The sequence below is a fragment of the Phoenix dactylifera genome, chromosome 1 (genome assembly GCF_051530095.1).
Source record: "Phoenix dactylifera cultivar Ajwa chromosome 1, Ajwa_hap1_PhDact_Kaust_v1.1, whole genome shotgun sequence".
Lineage (NCBI taxonomy): Eukaryota > Viridiplantae > Streptophyta > Magnoliopsida > Arecales > Arecaceae > Phoenix > Phoenix dactylifera.
In genome coordinates, this window is record NC_143190.1 from 61,474,541 (window position 1) to 61,494,729 (window position 20,189).

At 39.5% G+C, this 20,189-nt stretch overlaps 1 protein-coding gene across 1 annotated transcript; it reads right to left on the minus strand.

Annotated features, from left to right (window-relative positions):
- Positions 1–6,966: 6,966 nt before the first annotated feature.
- Positions 6,967–12,097, minus strand: LOC113463129 (uncharacterized). Its single transcript, XM_026807120.4, has 2 exons — positions 10,077–12,097; positions 6,967–7,485 (listed from the first exon to the last, which is right to left on the minus strand). Exon 1 carries the CDS (start codon positions 11,729–11,731, stop codon positions 10,466–10,468), a length of 1,266 nt encoding a protein of 421 aa, XP_026662921.3. The 5' UTR covers positions 11,732–12,097; the 3' UTR covers positions 6,967–7,485; positions 10,077–10,465.
- Positions 12,098–20,189: the final 8,092 nt, after the last annotated feature.

Genomic DNA, 20,189 nt, shown 5'->3' on the forward strand with positions numbered 1-20,189 from the left:
ATAAAAATGACATCAATCAATCCAGCCACAACGAAAGTGGCTGGACCGTCTTCCTACGACAACCATGATCCTGCAAAATAATCAGTCCAGTACTCGTGTCCGCACCAACTCCTCCCGGGTAAGAAGAAGTCGACCCCGACGAATGACTCTGGTAGTACTCCAAAAGATCTGGGTCAACGCGCTGTAACTCCGCACGAGTAATCCATGTAGTATCAGACTCCGGGCGTCCTCGCCAACGAACCAGGAAACGCTGAACACCCCCATCTCTGGTAGAAACAGTCTGCTCATCTAAAATGGCATCAATATGTTCTTTTTGTGCTGGTGGTAAAGCTAGAGTGGACGGAGATGGTATGGAATCAAGAATAGGAGTATCATCAAGCTCAAGTGAAGGCTGAGCGAAAGGATCAGTAGGAATAGAAAGGGGGCCCTTGTAAGCAACCAAATCCTCAATATTAAAAGTGGAGCTAATACCAAAATCAGAGGGAAGATCAAGAACGTAAGCATTAGTACCCACTCGTTGCAATACCCGAAAGGGCCCAGCACTACGAGCCTGCAGTTTCTTGACGGTTCCAGATGGAAACCGCTCAGGCCGAATACGTATCATAATATAATCCCCAGTTTGAAATTGTTTATCTCGCTTATGAGAATCAGCCTGTAGCTTATATTGAGCATTACTCATATGAATGCGCTTGCTAATTTCCTGATGCAGATTATGAATGTGTTGTGCAAATGCATGTGCAGACTCAGAAATGCGAATATGGGGGGACATAGGTAGGAGATCTACAGGTTTGCGAGCTTTATAACCATGGACCACTTCAAATGGACTCATCCCGATAGACCTATTGACCGACGAATTATATGCAAATTGGGCGACAGGCAGAATAGAATCCCAGTTACGATTGTGATCCCCTACTAGACTTCGCAGAAGGTTACCTAGACTTCGGTTGACGACTTCGGTTTGACCATCGGTTTGAGGATGATAAGCAGTAGAAAATCTAAGTTTGGTGCCAACCAGATGCCACAAGGTTTTCCAAAAATAGCTCATGAAGCGGACATCCCTATCGGATACAATAGTTTTCGGTAGACCGTATAACTTAACAATCTCATCAAAAAATATCTTGGCTACTCGAGAGGCATCAGAAGTCTTGGAACAAGGGAGGAAGTGGGCCATTTTAGAAAAACGATCCACAACCACAAAAATGGAATCATGTTTCCGAAACGTGCGAGGAAGGCCGAGCACGAAGTCGATACTAAGGTCAAGCCAAGGGCGATCTGGGACAGGTAACGGAGTGTAGAGGCCAGTATTTTGTTTTTTGTGCTTAGCTAGTTGACACGTGCGACACTGTCCCACAATTTTAGCAACATCCCGTTTCAAACTTGGCCAAAAAAACTGACGTTCAACTTCTTCTATGGTCTTATCACGGCCAAAATGTCCAGCGAGACCGCCGGCATGTACTTCCCATATCAAGAAATCGCGCACGGAAGTTCGCGGAATGCAGAGCTTGGAAGCTTTGAACAAGTACCCGTCTTGAAGATAAACACCATCAATCAAAGGTCCTTGTCCATCAGCGAGGGCATTATAGAGTTGGCCAAAATCTGGGCAAGACAAGTAATCGAGCTTAAGTCTGTCAAAACCGGTGATGGAAATAGACATGGCGGACAACAGAGTTACTCGACGACTTAACGCATCAGCAGCTTTGTTCGCGGCACCTGACATATGCTTAAGGACAAAAGTGTAATCCTGGAGGAATTGAACCCACTTGGCATATCGATGATTAAGTTTTTTCTGAGAATTAAGAAAACGAAGTGCTTCATGGTCAGAATAGAGAACAAATTCATTAGGAAGGAGATAATGTCCCCAATACCGTAGGGCCTGGACTATGGCATAAAATTCTTTGTCATATGTGGAATATCTTTGTCTAGCCTCGTTCAGCTTTTCACTAAAATAGGCGATAGGATGACGTTCTTGACTAAGCACACCACCTATTCCTAAGCCACATGCATCACATTCCACCTCAAAAACTTTGCTAAAATCAGGGAGCCGCATAACTGGCGCCTCCGTCATTCTTTTCTTTATGGCACTAAATGCGTTAGCAGCTGCGCGTGTCCACGGAAAATCACCTCATTTAAGGCAATCTGTGATAGGTGACATAAGTGTACTGAAGCCCTTTATGAAACGACGGTAAAATGTGGCAAGGCCGTGAAAACTACGGATGTCAGTAATATTCTTAGGTTCAGGCCATTCAACAATTGCAGTGATTTTTGCAGGGTCAGTAGATAGACCCTCAGAGGAGACTATATACCCTAAGAAGTTGACGTGAGTAGTGAAAAATGAACACTTCTTAAGGTTAGCATAGAGGCTCTCGTTGCGTAAAGTCGTACAAACTTGCCTTAAATGACCTAAATGTTGCTCCTTAGATTGGCTATAAATAAGGATATCGTCAAAGTACACGACTAAAAATTTGCCCATGAAAGGCCGGAGTACTTGAGTCATCACTCGCATAAATGTACTAGGAGCGTTTGAGAGGCCAAAAGGCATTACCAGCCATTCATAGAGGCCATCTTTTGTCTTAAATGCTGTCTTCCATTTATCTCCTGGACGAATCCGGATTTGATGGTAGCCACTTTTTAAGTCAATCTTGGAGAAAATCGTGGCACCTGCCATCATATCCAACATATCATCGAGCCAGGGAATAGAAAAACGGTACTTGACCGTGATTCTATTAATAGCCCGGCTGTCTACACACATTCTCCAAGTCCCATCTTTTTTTGGAGTAAGGAGGGCAGGTACGGCACAAGGACTTAGACTCTCCCGAATAAATCCCTTTTGTAGAAGCTCGCTAATTTGCCTTAGGAGCTCTACATGATCAGAAGGGTTCATCCGATAATGGGGCAAGTTAGGAAGGGTAGCTTCCGAGACTAGATCAATGGTGTGCTGAATATCACGCAAAGGGGGTAAATGATCCAGGAGATCCTCAGGAAAAACTTATTTGAACTCCTCGAGGATAGCGAGGGATTCAGCCGATAATGTGCTTTTAAGATGTGGCTGAAGTTCTTTAACTAGCAGGGCAAACACCGGAGAGTCCTTAAAGACGTTCCTCTCAAATTCCGTGGGATTAAGGATATGCAATTCCTTCCCCTTTGATTTACTCTTGTTCGTACTCTTATCTAGCGTTTTGGGCCGTAAAGGATTAAGCTTAATCTTTTTACCCTGGAATACAAAAGAGCAAGAGTTAGTTCGACCGTAGATGGTGACATCGAGATCGAACAACCAAGGTCTACCTAATATCAGATGACCTACGTCCATTGGGAGTACGTCACACCAGACGGTGTCTGTATAAGAAAGGATTTGAATAGGTACAAGACACCGTTCCTCAATGTGAATGGACGACGTGTCGATCCAGGAAACCTTATATGGTTGAGGTTGGGACACAGGAGTTAGACCCAAGCGGGCGACAATGCTGGAAGATATCGCATTAATGCAGCTCCCACTATCAATAATAACTTTACAATCTTTTTCTCCGCATTTAATGTAAGTGTGGAAAATTGAGGTTCGTCTCCAGTCATCAGTCTCCTTAGGCTGGGTAATTGCACACCTTACTACATTCATAGTGGATCGGTCAGGTTCGTGGGCAATTATCTGGGGAGTAGGTCGGATACAACCTAAAGTGTGTGATTCTTCCTCGGGTTCGTCTTCGACATCTTGAATATCATCTAAATTAGGCTCATAAATTTGTTCCTCCAAATTATCTATGTCATCCTTCTGTTCATGTGCATCAATAACAAGGGTCTGATTTGCACATTGGGAGGCAACATGACCAAACCCTTGGCATTTAAAGCACTAAATTCTTGAGCTTGTTTTTGGAGGTTCACTTAAAATTCCTTTGCCTTTAATATCTCGATTTTGGATAGGTGGAGAAGAAAAGGGTTTAGGTGGGACAGAACTGACTGGGGGTCTGGGTCCAGATGGTTGGGCACTAGTGGGAACACGCCTGGTGTCAGGGCGCCTAGGAAACATAGATTTGGAGAATTGTTCGTAGTTTTACACAAATGTATATGCTTGGTCTAAGGTGGCCACTTCACGAAGGACAAGTTCTTTCCTAAGCTCATCATTTAGGCCTCGTCGAAACCGGCTCAAGATCATACGTTCATCTTCAGCTATATTACTTCGCATCATAAATTCATCAAATTGGGCGATGTAATCAGTAGCTGTGCGGCTACCTTGTCGTAAATTGTTCCATCGATCTAGGAGGTCAGCTTGATAACTTAGTGGAAGGTATTTTTCTTTCAATTTTTCTTTCATTTCTACCCAATCTGTAATAGCAGGCTGATGTCTCCTGGCTAACAGTTGTTCAGTATTTTGCCAAAACAACTTAGCTCGACCAAGGAGTTTCATTCTAGCGAATCGGACCCTTTTTCCCTCCGACAGATTGTACCACTCAAAGAAGTGGTCCATTTCGTGTAGCCAATCGGAGAAGACCTTTGGATCAAGACGACCATCAAAAGTGGGGGCTTCAATCCTAATGCCTCGCATTATATCTTCATCAGGGTCACGAGGTTCTCTGGGTTCTACGGTATGTCGGTGACCTTTATCAACATGAGGAATGGGACCAGGTCCTCTAGGGCGAGGGAAGGCATAATGGTGACCTGGAACAGACCTATTATCAAAGTTGTCCTGCCGAACCGAGCCTTGTTGTTATAGGATTTGTTCTAAGGTGTCGTCCTCATCAAGACCCGGTAAATGGGGAGCACTATCTCTTTGGGATTCAATAACCCTTTGAAGTGAAGCCTCAATTGAATCGAGTCGGGCATTAACCTGGGTGGATATTGTGGTTAAGTCATGAATTTGGGCATTGTTTGCTTGGACTTGGGCATTGGTATTTTGGACTTGAGTATTAGTTTTTTGAACTTGGGCATTAGTGTTGTGGATAGCTTTTAGTAGGGTTTCAATTTTGGAATCCATGTCTAGGTGGGACTCAGGATGAGATGCGACACGACCACTACGTAGATGCATAAAATGAATGACAAAATGTATGAGCCGACCAACTATAAAAGGTTCCTAAGTAGACCTAATGCATGAAATGAATTCAAAATTGCAAAGTAGATGCTCAATATAAACTAAAACTACTCCCTAGCAAATAGTTATTGCAAACTGAAAATTAATATAAGACGCAGGCCAACAAGTAGCTGCAAACAAGTAGTACCAAGTTCTCGGACTATGCAAGGTGTCACGGAGCCACATATGTCTCCTCGATTTGATCTAGCTCCACAGTTAATATTAAAGAAATGTGACTACTAGGGTTTCTGGTTGTCTTGTGGATGTATGTGGTTGCATGTGTTGGAATATGTGGAACTAATCACCAAGCACAAAATTTGATAATTAATGCCAACTTAAATGAACAAATTTAACCTGCGGGGAGGGAAAACAGAGTTGACCCAAACCGGATAGAGGCCTGTGCTTGCAGAAGATGTTCAAGCTGAGATGATGCTGGGAAGATGGTCACGGCGTTGCAGGGTCCGGTGGAGGTGGTCGGAGCAACTGATGGCAGGGACGGTTGGAGCGGTCTGCGGTGATGGCTGTCAGAGCTGACAGTGGTGGTGCAGCAGTCGACGGCGGCGACGGCAACGCGGCGGCGCGGCGGTTAGAGCAACCCGGCGGCGCGGCGGTGCGGCAGCAACTAGCAGCGGCAAGCGGCGGTACGGAAGAGGCGTGAGCGGCGCGCGGCGCGGTGGTGCAAGCAGCGGAGATGGCAGCGGCGGTGGGACAAGGGCGGTGGCGCAGAGAGCAGTGGAAGGCCGCGGGAAATGTTGGTGGTGGGACGGCGTGGGAGCTAGCGTGGGGCGGCGGGAGGCGGTGATCGGAGACGAAGAAGAGGATCGGGAGAATAAAGAAGAAGAGGAAAGGAGAAATGAACACCGCGGCACGTGCGTGACTTACGCGTCACGTGCAGCGCTTTTTTTTTTTTTTTTTTGATAACCCAAATGGACTCGGGTTATCGGGTTAACAGACCCAACCCGTTAAGATAGTCCGATCCGCAATATTGAAATTTTGAATTTTGAAATTTTTTTTTTTTGAATTGAATCGGGCTAATGGGTGATGGGTTAACGGGTCTAGATCTTACCCGCACTGTAGATCATCTTCAACCTTCAACCGTCCGTTCGCTTCCGCCGGATCTCGCCTGATTTTGCGGCGGTGGGTGCGGGGAGGCGTTGCACCGACGGAGGAGAGTGCTGGGGCGGCGTCTCGTGAGGAGGTGGCGTCCTTCTCCGAGCTTCGGCCACGGGCGGTGGCTGTAGGGTGCGGCCGAAACTTCCAGGGCAACGCAGTGGCTTCCAATGGTGAATCGGCGGCGCTGCAAGGTGAAGGCGGTGGTTGGCGCATGCGTAGCGGCGGCCGAAAGGGAAAACGGCGAGGGGGGGGGGTTATTTGCCTCTCAGTCCACTGTGGGGGTAGCCGGCAACGGGGTCTTCCCCTTCTGTGCAGGAACCGAGAGGGAGGGAAAAAGGAAAGGAGACGGAGGATGTGGTGATGGGGGACGAAGGCGACGATGGAGTATGGTGAAGAGGGCCGGTGGAGTGGCGACGGGTGGGAAGCGACCGACGGGAGGGTTTTACCCTTTTTTTTCCTCACGGGAGATAAAATGAGGGAGAGGGAAGAAAACAAAGAAGAAAGAGAACGCCCCTTCTTCTTCGAACTACGTGCCGTGCAGCGATCCTCCGTGCGTTCCGGCGTTTGCGGTGCAGCTACTCCAGCAAAATGCAGGTGAGGGAAAGGCCGAAAAGGAATCGGCGGGGGTCCGTCCATAAACTGGATCCCTTGACTTCAGCAACAGAGGTAAAGTCAGCTCTGCTCTGATACCAAAGCTGACGCAGGACGGATGTAAAAGATGGAAGGCAGCGTGAAAGAAGAGAAGAAGAGGGGAAGAAGAAGAAAGAGGAGAGGAGGAGGAAGAAGAAGAAGGCTAATTTTCTGAAATTCATTCATTAAAAATTAAGCAAATGCATGCCCTATATATGTAGGGCCACCAAATAACAAATAAGTCCCTATGAAGAAAACAATTCGAAAGAGGCCCTCAAAAGACAATATGCAAACTAATCCTACCCACATAAAATAAATAATAAAAATGACATCAATCAATCCAGCCACAACGAAGGTGGCTGGACCGTCTTCCTGCGACAACCATGATCCTGCAAAATAATCAGTCCAGTACTCGTGTCCGCACCAGGATTGCTGGCACACAAAGAGGGGAAACAGAAGACAGCCTGCTTTCAAGCTGTCTATTTTAGCAGTAACAAGACAAAACATTAGTGTGGAAAGCAACGAGGATCCTCTTTATTTTTGTAGATCTCACCCAGCTGTTTGGAGTAACAGGTAGCCAGTTTGCAGCAGTAGTTGAGACCCTAAGGATCATGCTTCTCTAATTCCTCAACAGACTTTTTTAATCAGCCATGTGGATCACCATCCAAAAGAAAGACAGAGTTCCCCTGAAACAATATCACATTTATGATTTACAAGTGCCGTCCAATAAAGGACAGAGGCAGCATGCTAAATAGAAACCTAATCAAATCAAATGCACCAAATAAGTCTGCTACAACACAAAGTGACTCAAGCATTGAATTTCAAAAAAAAGTAGTTTAATCATTTCGTTTTGTGATAAAACTATATCAGAAAGTTATTGTGCATAGTTTCTCTGCTTATGAACATTCTTCTTCAATTTTAAAGTGTTATCCACAATTAAAAACCATATCCATTTCCATGTTCAGGCCAGCCATGGTATGAAGTAAACATGATCTAAAGGCCCATAAGCATAAGAAACAAAACTCATCTTATCAAAGTGATGCCAGATGAAGGGTAAGAAACACTACTAAGAAGCTTATTTCAAATTGTTTTCACTTTTTTCAGCAGACATGGACATCCATTAAACAGCTTATCTTTTTACAACTAATCTTATTGCTAAGCTTTTCTGTTACCAAGCATAAAAAAAGGAATTAACAAAACAATCTTGGGTCACCTTCCTAACTGAATTTTGTAACAACTCTTTAGATTAACCCTATAGATGACCTTCCATTCGACATACCAAGATCAAATCCAATTTAGGCAGAGGACATCTAAGATTGACATCTTGTTAATAACTCAAATCCACATATCTGAAATTATGTGTCATCAAAAATTAGCATCAAAGCATGAGAAGACAAGATCCATGGGGGCTAACCTCCAATGACCATCTCTTAAAGAACTTATCAAACTCCTTGGTATAAGGCTTGTCTAATTTAGCACCATTTTGTGTCACTAGGAGCACAAAATCTGGTCTAAAATCCATCAAAACTTCCATGTAATGTTACTAAACTTTTCGTCCCCTTAACTTGGAAAAGCCCTCATCCCTCCAGAAGTGAACATGTCATCCTCATGGATAGCATAAGTTTTCTAACCATTGAGATGGATGGTCCTACAACCGTGTCACTGTAGTGAACCTAATACCACATGCCAACACCATGCTCACAACATCACAAATATCTTACCCAGATATATTGTTCTAGTTAAAAAAACAAGGCATTGTCAGCCCAAGTGGTTCAGCTACAAATGTGATAAAGTTTCCTAGGGAGTTTGACCACCATCTCTTGCAAGATTATACTCTCATAACTTCTGTCAAATAACAGGTTATACAGTCCTTCCTCTTGGTTCATAGTTGCTCTTCTATGTTACCATCCAATAAAATTCATAGTCAGCATGAGCTTCTCACCACAATAACTGATAACAGCCATCCTAAATGAATAACCAAGCAACTTTAAGTAATAGGCGGAGTCCTCTTGCTCATCTTCTTGCCATTCATCTTATAGTTACCTTCATCAACAAATCAAATTTTTACACTTTATGACATTAAAAATTAAATGACCAATGGCCTTCCTTCACAGATTCATTACATATGATCTTTGGCAACAAAATTAACAAGAAATGACCCACAAAAAATTTTATGTGCCACTTAGTGACCCAGAATTGATCTCTATCAAAAAAAAAAAAAATAACCATCATCATAAGCATCAAGCCCTATTCCAACTGTTTGGCATCGGTCTCTATAAAAATGAAAATATATCAATACATCATAATGTGTCTAGCATACACACATATAGATATAGAAAGATGCAAATCATTTCAATGGTCAACTTAGAGGTTCCAAAGAGTATGATAAGTTATATCTCTCTCTTATTCAATTCACTTTTCTGTGCAGTATGATAATGAATAGACATGCCCTCAATATTTAAATCACTGAATTCACAATAGACTCGGTCAAATAAATCATGCATTCTGAATCATATAAGAAGAAGAATTTTAGTTGCTCATAGTCATATCTTGATGAATGACATGAAAAAACAGCTAATGCATGCTTAAATCTGAATAGAATAGTATGCAACCAAATATCCAATTTACAAATTTGACAACGTTCTGAAGAATTATGAAGAAAATTATATCAAACAAGGCCTATGATGGTGATATCATAGTAATGGTTGTTTTTAAATCAATCATGACGATCAGTTTCAATCATCAACACTGATCAAATGATCAAATAATGTGGGTTAAGCTATTGTACATTGTAAAGACACTAATTCAGTCTCTAGCAATAAATGGTTGTGAATGAACTCTCTGCATCATGGGAAAATCTAAAGAAACAATCTGTTGAAGCAAGCCTTTCAACTTATTCTGAAACTGTAATATTCAAAGAATTGAGAAATTTAAGACTTGGAATAGAGAGAAACAACTAAAAATGCACATGTATTTGGCTCAGTGAACAAATGATGGATGTTTGCTACAGCATCACGCTAGAGGTAGTAAGTGTATCCAGAAGTACTGCTTAGTTCGATTAAGAAAGAATACAGGAAATTTAAGTTTTTAAAAGAAATTCAATACTTGTATGCATCAAAGGTGCTAAATCTCTATGCTCATGTATTTGGTTCAGCGAACCAGAGATGGATGTTCGCTATACCATCATATTAGAGGTAGTAAGCACATCCAGAAGCATTGCTTAGTTTGAATAAGAAAGAATACAGAAAAAAATAAGTTTTTAAAAGAAAGTCAATACCTGTATGCATCAAAGGTGCTAAATCTCCTGCTGGGATGTTGTTTTCCCTTCACTGATTCCTTGATTGATTGATGGTATATAGCACAAAGAGCTTCCATGCAGAGATCAGGATCCACTAGAAGAAAGCATATCTCTCCCATATTCCCAATTCATAGTTTCCTTTCTATAATGATTCTTCCATGCAAATCTCTCCATCAGAAGTTAAATCACCAGCTTCTCTTCAAAAGCATTATCGAATCCAGCATCATATGGTAGCAAAATTTTAGCCTTTAGCTCTGTGATAGAAGCTTCCTTCTGCTCACCTTTTGCTCCTTCGCATTGTTGCATTGAACCCAATTAATTCCTTAAAGTGGCCATATTTCCTCCACTTTCTCTAACTAGAAGAAAGATTAAGAATCACCAAGCATTTCACCTACTGTCGTTGCCTCTTCAAGACTCTTTATTTTAAGTTTCCCAATTGGAATCCTATCATCATTGTCGTCATCATCGTCATCGTCCTTATCATCATTCTTTCTCTTTCTGCCACTGGCCACCATTTCAGAAACGTGCTTCCTTTTGGAAGATGATGTGCATAAGCAATTCTCCTTGTACTGCCTATTTCCATAGTCCAATTCACCAACCTTTCTCCAATAAGAATTGGACTTCTCAGCACTCTTCAAAGTGTTGGCAGTGGCGCTTATCTCTTCATCACTGCTGCTGCTACCAGTGATATCAATGAACATTTCTGATGGAGCGTTTGCCTTAACCTGCATGGAAGAAGCCTCTTTTCTCTTAGAACCCACTCGAAGCATTGTCGAGCACCGCATTCTAGCATGGCTTCCACGATCTTCCACATTCCGTTGGCTGCTATTTTCCTCTGACTGCTTCCCCCGCTCCTCTTTCTTTGCCGACTTTTGCCCCTCTATTATACCAGCATTCTCTTCGATCAGCCGCAAAGCCCGAACTTGCAACTTTCCAAACTTCTCCTTCCACTCATCCCGTTCATGCTCTGCCCTTCTCTTTGCCAACTCTAGGTCCCCGATCGCTGCCTTGAGCTCAACAAACTCTTCCCTCCTCTCCTTCTCCTTCTTCTCAAGCTCTGCTGATAAAGCATCGATTCTTTCTAGAGCCCTCTTTTCCCTCACTTGCACTACCCCTAGGTCTTCCTTGATTCTGGTTAACTGCTCTTCAAGCCTCGCACAATTCCTCCTGGATTTCTCAAACTCCTCACTTGCGATGAGCTTCCCGACCTCTGACTCCCTGTGCTTCGCCTCCAGCGAAGCACTCCTGTCCCTCTCTTCGACAAGCTTCTGCTCTAGCTCGGAGACTCTTCTTCCAAGCCCCGCCTCTCCTTTCTTGGACTTCTCTTCCAATTCCAAGCACCTCTCTGCGACGGCCTCCACTTGGGCATCCAAGCTCTTACATTTCGCATCCGGATGGCCACCTCCGGCCGCCCTCATCCTCTCGATCTCGGCCTCGAGGGATTTCTCCCGCGAACTCAGAATCGCCGCGACCTTCTCGTACTCCGACTTCCGGAACGAGGACTCCAAGAAGAAGACGAGATCCTCGGTGGAGAAGCGCTCGAGATCGCCAGAGAAGACCTCGAAGCCGTCGACCTCCGGCGTTGGCCATTCCGGCACGGAAGCCCTAGAGTCGTTCTTCTGGTTCGTACCCATCTACAATACGATTACGAACGGGGATGGCGAGAGCTCCGGTAAAGATGTTTTAAACCCTAGCCCTAGTTTTCTTTTAAATTCTTTTTTTTTGCCGGAATTGGAGAGAAATGAGGGGGCAGAGGGTAGAGGAATTTGAAGGGGTTTTCGGACCGTTGGGCTTACCCAAAAAAACAAAAAACGAAGCCGTTTCGAGCGCGGCGGAATGCGAGGGAGGAGGGATGAATCGTAAATGGATAAAATTATATTTGGGTCGGTTGATATTACCACTTCCATATATGGGCGCCATCTGGGGAGGTGCCAAAAGTTGCCAATTTTGTCATCGGTACTTGAATAGAGGTTCACGTTTTAACTATGAGAGAGCTCCAATGCATGAGTGAAGGCAAGGCAGGTTGAAGAATTGAGCAATTATCTTAGATGAATTTCAAGTTTATATTGTGGTTCCGATGGGATCCAGTGCCTTAGGGCTAGTATGGTTGCATCCAATTTATAGTTCAATAAAGGTTAAGGACTACGTGACACCTAATTTGTTATGAAAAAGAAAAAAAAAATGGATCATGAATATATATATAGATTAAAAAAAAGATTCGCAAACAAAAGCAGTGAAAAAGGGTAGCTATGAAGTAGCAATTAAGGTAGATACAGTTAGAAAGCGCCATATTCACAATGAGACCTATAAAAATTAATGCAGGTGTTGGCTCATATGCCCATTTTGCTGCTAGTTTTCATCATACTAGCTTGGTGTACATGCAATGCATATGATCTTACATATGAATTAATCATGAGGAAAGAGCACAGGTTAAAGCACATTAGAAAGTAAAATGATTTATGGATGGTGAGATCTACTGAGTTATCCTAAAAAAAAAAATACTGACGTTATGATCATTTAGGCATTGAGGAAAATAAAATAAAATGAAGTCGAAGTCCAATTCTCAAAGTTGTCATTATAATACTAGAAATGAAATTGTTGCATGATACATGATTACCTACCATTCTCTATCTTTTCATCTATTGTAGCAATGCCAAGCTTTTTTGCAATCAAGCTCAAATATTTTCGAAACTAAGTAAGATCCTCTTCACTGCACCTCTTTTATTCATTCGATATCAAAGAAATTGTGGTTAGGGCTAGTTTTCTATCATTGGCTTCTACTCATCAAACATCACGACATTTTGTTAGATTTTTTCAAAAAACATCAATATCATGGTGAGTAACTTTCAAATTATCAAATCTTCTTATTATAGCCCCCCAAAAGCAAATTGATGACCTAAAGATTGATTTTGATGATCACAAAACCTTGAAGTATAAATACTAATGTTTGTGTTGCAAGGAGAAAGATATTTATTTTGCAAGGAACATAGCAAGTTGGAAGAACACAAGAAGGCCTCCAAAGCTCTCAAGAAAAGTTGGAAGAAAGTTACAAATTATTGGCCCAAGTTTCAAGTTCAAAGGATTCAATTTGGAGGAGCAAATTCAAAGAAAAATTCAAAAGAATAGTCTTCGAGTCGACTCCTGAGAAATTCGAGTCGACTCCGATGCTTGTCGAGTCAACTCCAGAGTAGAACGAGTCGACTCCAGGGTGAAACAGGCAGAAAAGTCAGAGAGCGATTTTCGACCCTGAGATTCGAGTCGACTCCTGTGGAACACGAGTCGACTCCAATGGTTGGCGGGTCGACTCCAAAAAAGCGAGAGTCGACTCTCAGTGAAACACAAAGAAAAAGTCAGAGGGCAGTTTTCGGACTCTGAGATTCGAGTCGACTCCCAGACAGCTCGAGTCGACTCCAAGGCAGCGCTACACCAAGATGGCAGAAGGCTGTGTTTCGAAAACTGAGAGCCGAGTCGACTCCGGAACAATTTGAGTCGACTCCAAGACCAGACAAGCCAAAAATACAGAGGATCAGTTTTCGGGCTCTGAGAGCCGAGTCGACTCCAAGAGAATCCGAGTCGACTCGAGAAAGAAAATCAGAAAGAATGTCCTCTGAATTCATGGGATGAGCCGACTCCGAAAATGCCAAGTCAGCTCCAGATGTTGGCGAGTCGACTCCCAGTCGAGGATGCACAATAATTCAAATTTGGAACAGTGGCCGAGTCGTCTCCAGTAAAGCACGAGTCGACTCCTGCAACAGACGAGTCGACTCCTGATCGCGCGAGTCGACTCCGATCCCAACGGTAATATTGTCAGGAAGTGCAGACTATGTCCAACGGCTCTATTTTTGTCTCTAACGGCTATATTCTTGTTTCCACGCCATCTAAAGCTATAAAAACAAGAAGAGAGCTAGGAGAGAACTTATGGAAGTGGGAAAGAACATTTAGAGAAGAGATCTCAAAGAGATTACAAGGAAAATCTCCCATAAGCACAAAAGGGCCATCCAAAGTGAAATAGAGAGAAGAAAAGCATCCAAGCGAATCCCAAAGCTTCCTCTCCATCCATGTGCTGCCTCGGTGATCCTCTACTTCGTGCCAAATCAGAAGAAGGTCAAGTAAAGAAGAAGCCGAGCTCCTTCATCTTCAAAACTTGTTTGAGGGCTTCTCTTTACTCTATTTGGTTATATTGTTATATTTGCTTGTTTAAGAAGCTTTGATTTGTTTTTAAACCTTTGTTTTAATATCTTGTAACTTGATTCAATCAAGGGATTGAATCAAGGGGTTAAGGTTTGTTGGTGAGCCAAAGGAAAAACCAACGGTAATAGGTTTGTTGGTGAGCCTAGGTTGAAACCAACGGTGTAAGGGTTCGATTGTGATCCCGGAAAAACAATCGGGATGGTTCTAGTCGGTGAGCCTGGGAAAACCGACCGAGTTCGTTGTGCGCTCGTAAAACAACAAGTTGGGTTGTGAGCTTGTAAAACAACCGGCTGTAATCTGTAGGATTATAGTAAAATTCTCAAGAGGTCTTGGGGAGTGGATGTAGGTGCTGGGGTGCACCGAACCACTATATGTTTGTTGTGTTTGTAATGCTTCTTGTTATTGTCTAACGTACACACTTACTCACTTAGATAAATTGCATGCTTAACTATTATCCGTGAATTCTTTAGTAGCAAGCATATTCAATCAAGTCACATTCTATACAACAAACTGTTGCTAAGTTTAACTTTCACTGTGCATCTATACAACTTAGCATAATTAATCAAAAACTTTTAGAAGTAGGTTAAAAGTTTTTAAAAGACCCAATTCACCCCCCCTCTTGGCTTGTATCTACTGGGCAACAAGTGGTATCAGAGCAGGTGCTCTAAGTTTAATTATTGATCTCACGATCAAGAGCCAAAGATCATGACAACTCAAATAGATAGTTTTCTAGGAGAAGGACAATCAATTGATACACCTCCACTATTTAATGGCATAAACTATACTCATTGGAAAATACGCATGCGCATTTTTATTCAATCACAAAACTATTATTTATGGAAAATTATAATAAATGACCTTCACACACTCTCTCAAACTATTAATGAAAAGGACTTAGCACAATTGAATGCTAATGCTATGAACATATTATATTGTGCTATTCAAGAAACGAAGTTTAATGAAATTTCTGCATGCTTATCTGCTAAGGAGATCTGGGATACTTTAGAAAATATTTATGATAAATCTCAGATTAGCTCACATGTGCTTCAATTACCTACTAACTATGAGACTGCAGAAGAAGGTGTTGAATCTCCCACCTCAGTCGAGTCGACTCCAAGTATTCTAGAGTCGACCCTCAAGTCAACCGAATCGACTCCAATAAGGTCCGAGTCGACTCCGAGGCAAATCAGCTTCCTAAAGACAAAGAAGAAGAGGAAGCAAGAAGAAAGGAAGAAAGAGATAAAAAGGAAGAAAGCCTTGACCAAGAAAGAGTCAAGCAAGAAAATAAAAGTTAGGAGCAACAATGATGATATTAGCTCCAAGGAACTACAAGAGGTAACTAACTTGTGCTTTATGGCACAAGAAGACAAGGTAAAATCTGAATCTACTCTTACCTCAAATGATTTTCAAGAAGAATTCTCTTATGATGAATTATTAAATGCTTTTCATGATTTGTATGGTGAATGTAGAAAATTAGCTGTGAAGAATAAAAATCTTAAGAAACTAAATCTGAAAATTTCAAAAGAAAGAAATTTTAATGATGAAATACAAGATAAACTAAATTTTGAAAATGAAATTGTAAGGTTAAATTCAGAACAATTAATTCAGAAAAATCAAAATTTAATTAAAGAAAATCAAAACTTAAGTAAAGAAATTAACCAATTGAAGTCTTTTATTAACAAATTTACTGTAAGTTCAGAAAGATTAAAAATGATGTTTGAAAGCCAACATGCTGATTTTGATAAATCAAAATTTAGCTTGACTCCTTCACTTAGTCATAAATCTCTAGGGAAAAAGGTTATCAATTCACCAAGCAAATCATTAAATAAGATAACTTATCTCAAAAATGAAAAGAATGGGCATAACAACTTTACCTATCGTTCTAACACAATTAAATCAAATGGTAAAGTTATTACTATCAAACAGATTTGGATTCCAAAAGGAACCATATGTCCTAACTCTCAAGGACCCAAGCAAGCTTGGGTACCCAAAATGAAAATATGAGGATGTAGACATAGATGTGCCAAGATACCCATGAAACAAATAGATTCATACAAATGGGTGTTCTAGACACATTGAAACTTAAAATATACTTATGAAAAGTAATTTTAAATAATAATAATAATGAAGTCAGTAATCCTTGCATCTCATCATTATTTTTGTTTTAGTATTTGATTAAAGTATGAATTGCATGTGTTGATCAATTTTGTGATATAGAAAATACTTTTGGAAATATAATCAAATCACTTCATTTTATAGGACACTTTACTCACCATTGGATAAAGTTGCTAAATGATTAATCATTATTAAGATTAATTCTATGAATTCTCTATATGCTTGATTGAGAGTTTTTATCCATGGTATTATTGTTTATTGATCATAGATATGATAATGTGTACTTGGTGTGATTTTGAATATATGCACTGTGAATACCAAGATTAAAGAAACCATCCTTGGCATATAAAATCAACTCATGCTAGTATGTACTTAATCTCAAAAGACCTTGTCATTGACTTACTTAGATTATCTTCTGAAAGGTCAAAATTTGCTATGCATGCTAACTAAGGAAACAAACAAGAATCAATTTCTAAATCTAAAGATGTTGTTTCCATCACTAAGTTTTCAAAAGCTTACATTGGATTTGTTCTTGGCAAATAAAATTGAAGAATTTTCTGTATTTGCTAAATTCCGTAAAAGTGTTTCAAATGAAAAAGGTTTCCAAACTGTGAAGATAAAGAGTATCATGGCACAGTGTAGAAAATCAAAATCCTGATAAAGTTTATACAGAAATTAATTATTTCAGCACCAAGGACACCTTAAGTAAAATAGGGTTAATAGAATTCTTGAAGAAATGAAAAAGACAATTGTGTATGATAGTCATCTACTTAAATGATTTTTAAAAGCTATCATCACTGCTTGTCATACATATGATTTCTATTAGATCTATTTTTTATGAAAACTTCTTTTTGTTCTTCTGAAAAATAGAAAATGAACTATTGCATATCTTTCAGTCGTACACGTTATGCTTGATATGTTCTTATGAAAATAATGCCAAATCTGATAAAGCAATATATAATTTGGAACAAGCATCAAAAGCAGGATATAAAAGCTTAAGCAACCTTTTGATAGAAAGTAATAGTGATAAATCTTTGCATCAAAAAGAAGAATTTGTGATATCTTACTTGCTCAAAGTATACATTGATGACATCATTCTTGGTTCTACTAATGGAGATTTATATGAAGATTTTACTAAGCTCATGCAAGGTGAGTTTGAAATATGTATGATGAATGAATTAACATTTTCTCTCGAACTCCAAATTAAGCCAAACAAGAAAGGGGATCTTCATTGACCAAAGTTAGTCCACAAGAAAACTCTTAATAGAAGATTGGCATGAAGAAGGTATGTCTATGACCCCATCTTGTAGAATTTGAAAAGGATGAGCAATGTAGATCTATTGTTTTAAAGCTGTATTGAAGCATGATAGAATAACTGTATTATCATACAGCTAGTAGACCAGATTGTATGCTCATTATGTGCCCTTGTGCAAGACTTCTATCTAACTCTAATGAATCATATTTTATTGATAACAAATGAATCATAATCTGAATTTTGATAGAAATAATTGTTTAAGGCAATTTGATCAAAACTTAGCTAGCATGCCTTATTGATAATTATCTTAAGCAAATAGAATCTAAGCTAAATTGATTTTGAAAATAAGAAATTGATTTGATCTTGATGAATCTTTCTATTGCCTCACATGCTTGTCCTTGAACCATCTTGGTTAATGAAACTATCTCTTTAGTTCAAGTGATATGTACTTGCTTATATTTAGGCAATCTCTTGAGTAAAGTGACTCAACATTCAACTATTGTCATATCTTATATTGAGTCATCTAGTTAAAAATATGTTGGATGAATGTTTTGTATCTTGAAGAAACTAATGACTTTCTTTCAAGAAAGAAAAGGAGTTTGCAGGATCCTTGAGCAAGAAAATAAGAGATTTCAACTTGAAGGACACCTCCACGTAAGATACAATATACATTCACATGCAAATAAGAGAGAGGACCTTCTTCAGCCAAAAGTTCACACATAAGAAATCTAGTTTGGTTTGAAGAATATAGAATGAATAGGTAATTTTAGATACCTCTCTCATAAATTAATTGAGCAAAGTCAATAACTTAAATCTTATTATGGCATGATTAAATTCTTTAATTATTAATTTTTGATATCATGTCTATATATATGTATTGACTGACTTATACTTTTAGAAACTGTTTCATGGTTTGCCCAAACTAAATTATTTCTTTGCCTATATCATAACCATGAAATACACAAGTATATGCTTAAAATTTTGATGTAAAATAACTTGTGAGAAGTTATGAATCCTTGAGCACAATGAAAATGTTGTTTGCATGATATACATCTATATGATACATAAGATTATTTCTTTATTCTGCTCTTTCATGTAAATTACTTGAGAATAACAAAAAGAGAGAGAGATAAAGAAAAGAAAATGGATATTATTCAAGAGAAGTAAAATCTAAGTAAAGGCAAATACTCCAATCTTAAGGAAAAGCAAAACAAGCATAATATATTCGGCACATTTGTGAGAATTGTGTGAGCATTCTTTTGGAAGGGATAAAATCCGTAATTAATTACACTTAAACAGGGAGAGTTTGAAGTGAACATTTTAACATTTCTATATTGCTCATCATAGGGATGGTGCCAATGGGAAGGCTAGTGGTAGTACCCGGCACTATTTGACCCAACTGTTCGATGTAGGGCATATTAGGGACGGCACAAGAGGGAGGCTAGTGGTAGTACCTCGTGCCCCTTCCCAACTCCACCGGATAGGGAGCAAATAGAGTTTAGAGCATAAGAAAGTTATAAATGAAAGACAAAGTAAATGAAAGTATATAAGAAGAATCAAGTCAAATTTTTTAATCACTTGAAAACACACTTTAAGGATGAAATCAGTGCAAAATTATATTTAAATTGGGGGAGTTTATTTGAAAAAAAAATTGATTTTGATCCTTAACATTCTTACTCTTAATATTCTAATGCATGACTTAACACATAATATATTTTGCATATGGCATGATGCTTTAAATTATGGATTCTCAATATTTTGTAATGCTTCATGCTTGGACAATTTGACTGATTGTTTGAAATACTACATAAAATTTTTGTTTGGTAAGAAAATTCAGATTTGTCATTTACAATCATCGTTAAAATGTGAAAGTTGAAATGAGAAGAGAAAGATATCTCTATTTAGGCAAAATGAATTGATCTTGATCTATCTTTCTACTTGCCTAACTTTGATACATAATATCCTAATACTTGTTAAAATATCCTCCATTTTGTATCGAAACTCAATACTAAATACAAAGATTCTGAAAGTGCTCTAATGTTATTGAAATATGTGTTTTCAATCTTAGTAATTTAAGATGAGCTACAAAGTAGAAGATACATATCTCAAATTTTGAGAGCCTTCTTGGAGATTCTTATGAAAATTCAGAATCTGATTTTGTATAAAAGCTTAAACTCATATGATTTCTAAATAAAATCTTAATGAAAGAAAAAAAAAACAGAATTAATTTTGATGCCTTTGGTTGATTGCTCCAATACGCATCCGAAACATATCATTTCTTATCTTCAAAGTATACTAATATTGGCCTAAATGATGTGGCTTTCAATGATCTTGATTGCAAGTAAATATTTTTGAATATATGATTTTATTTTGATATTAAAAAAATCTATTGGGCTTCATGTATACATTGCTGAAAAACTGTGATTAAGAAATTGAGTTCTATAAATATATATATTTCAATGATCATCTATATGTTTTTCTCTCCTACATTATTAAAGACAGAATAGAGTGAATGATCTTAAAGCAAGAAA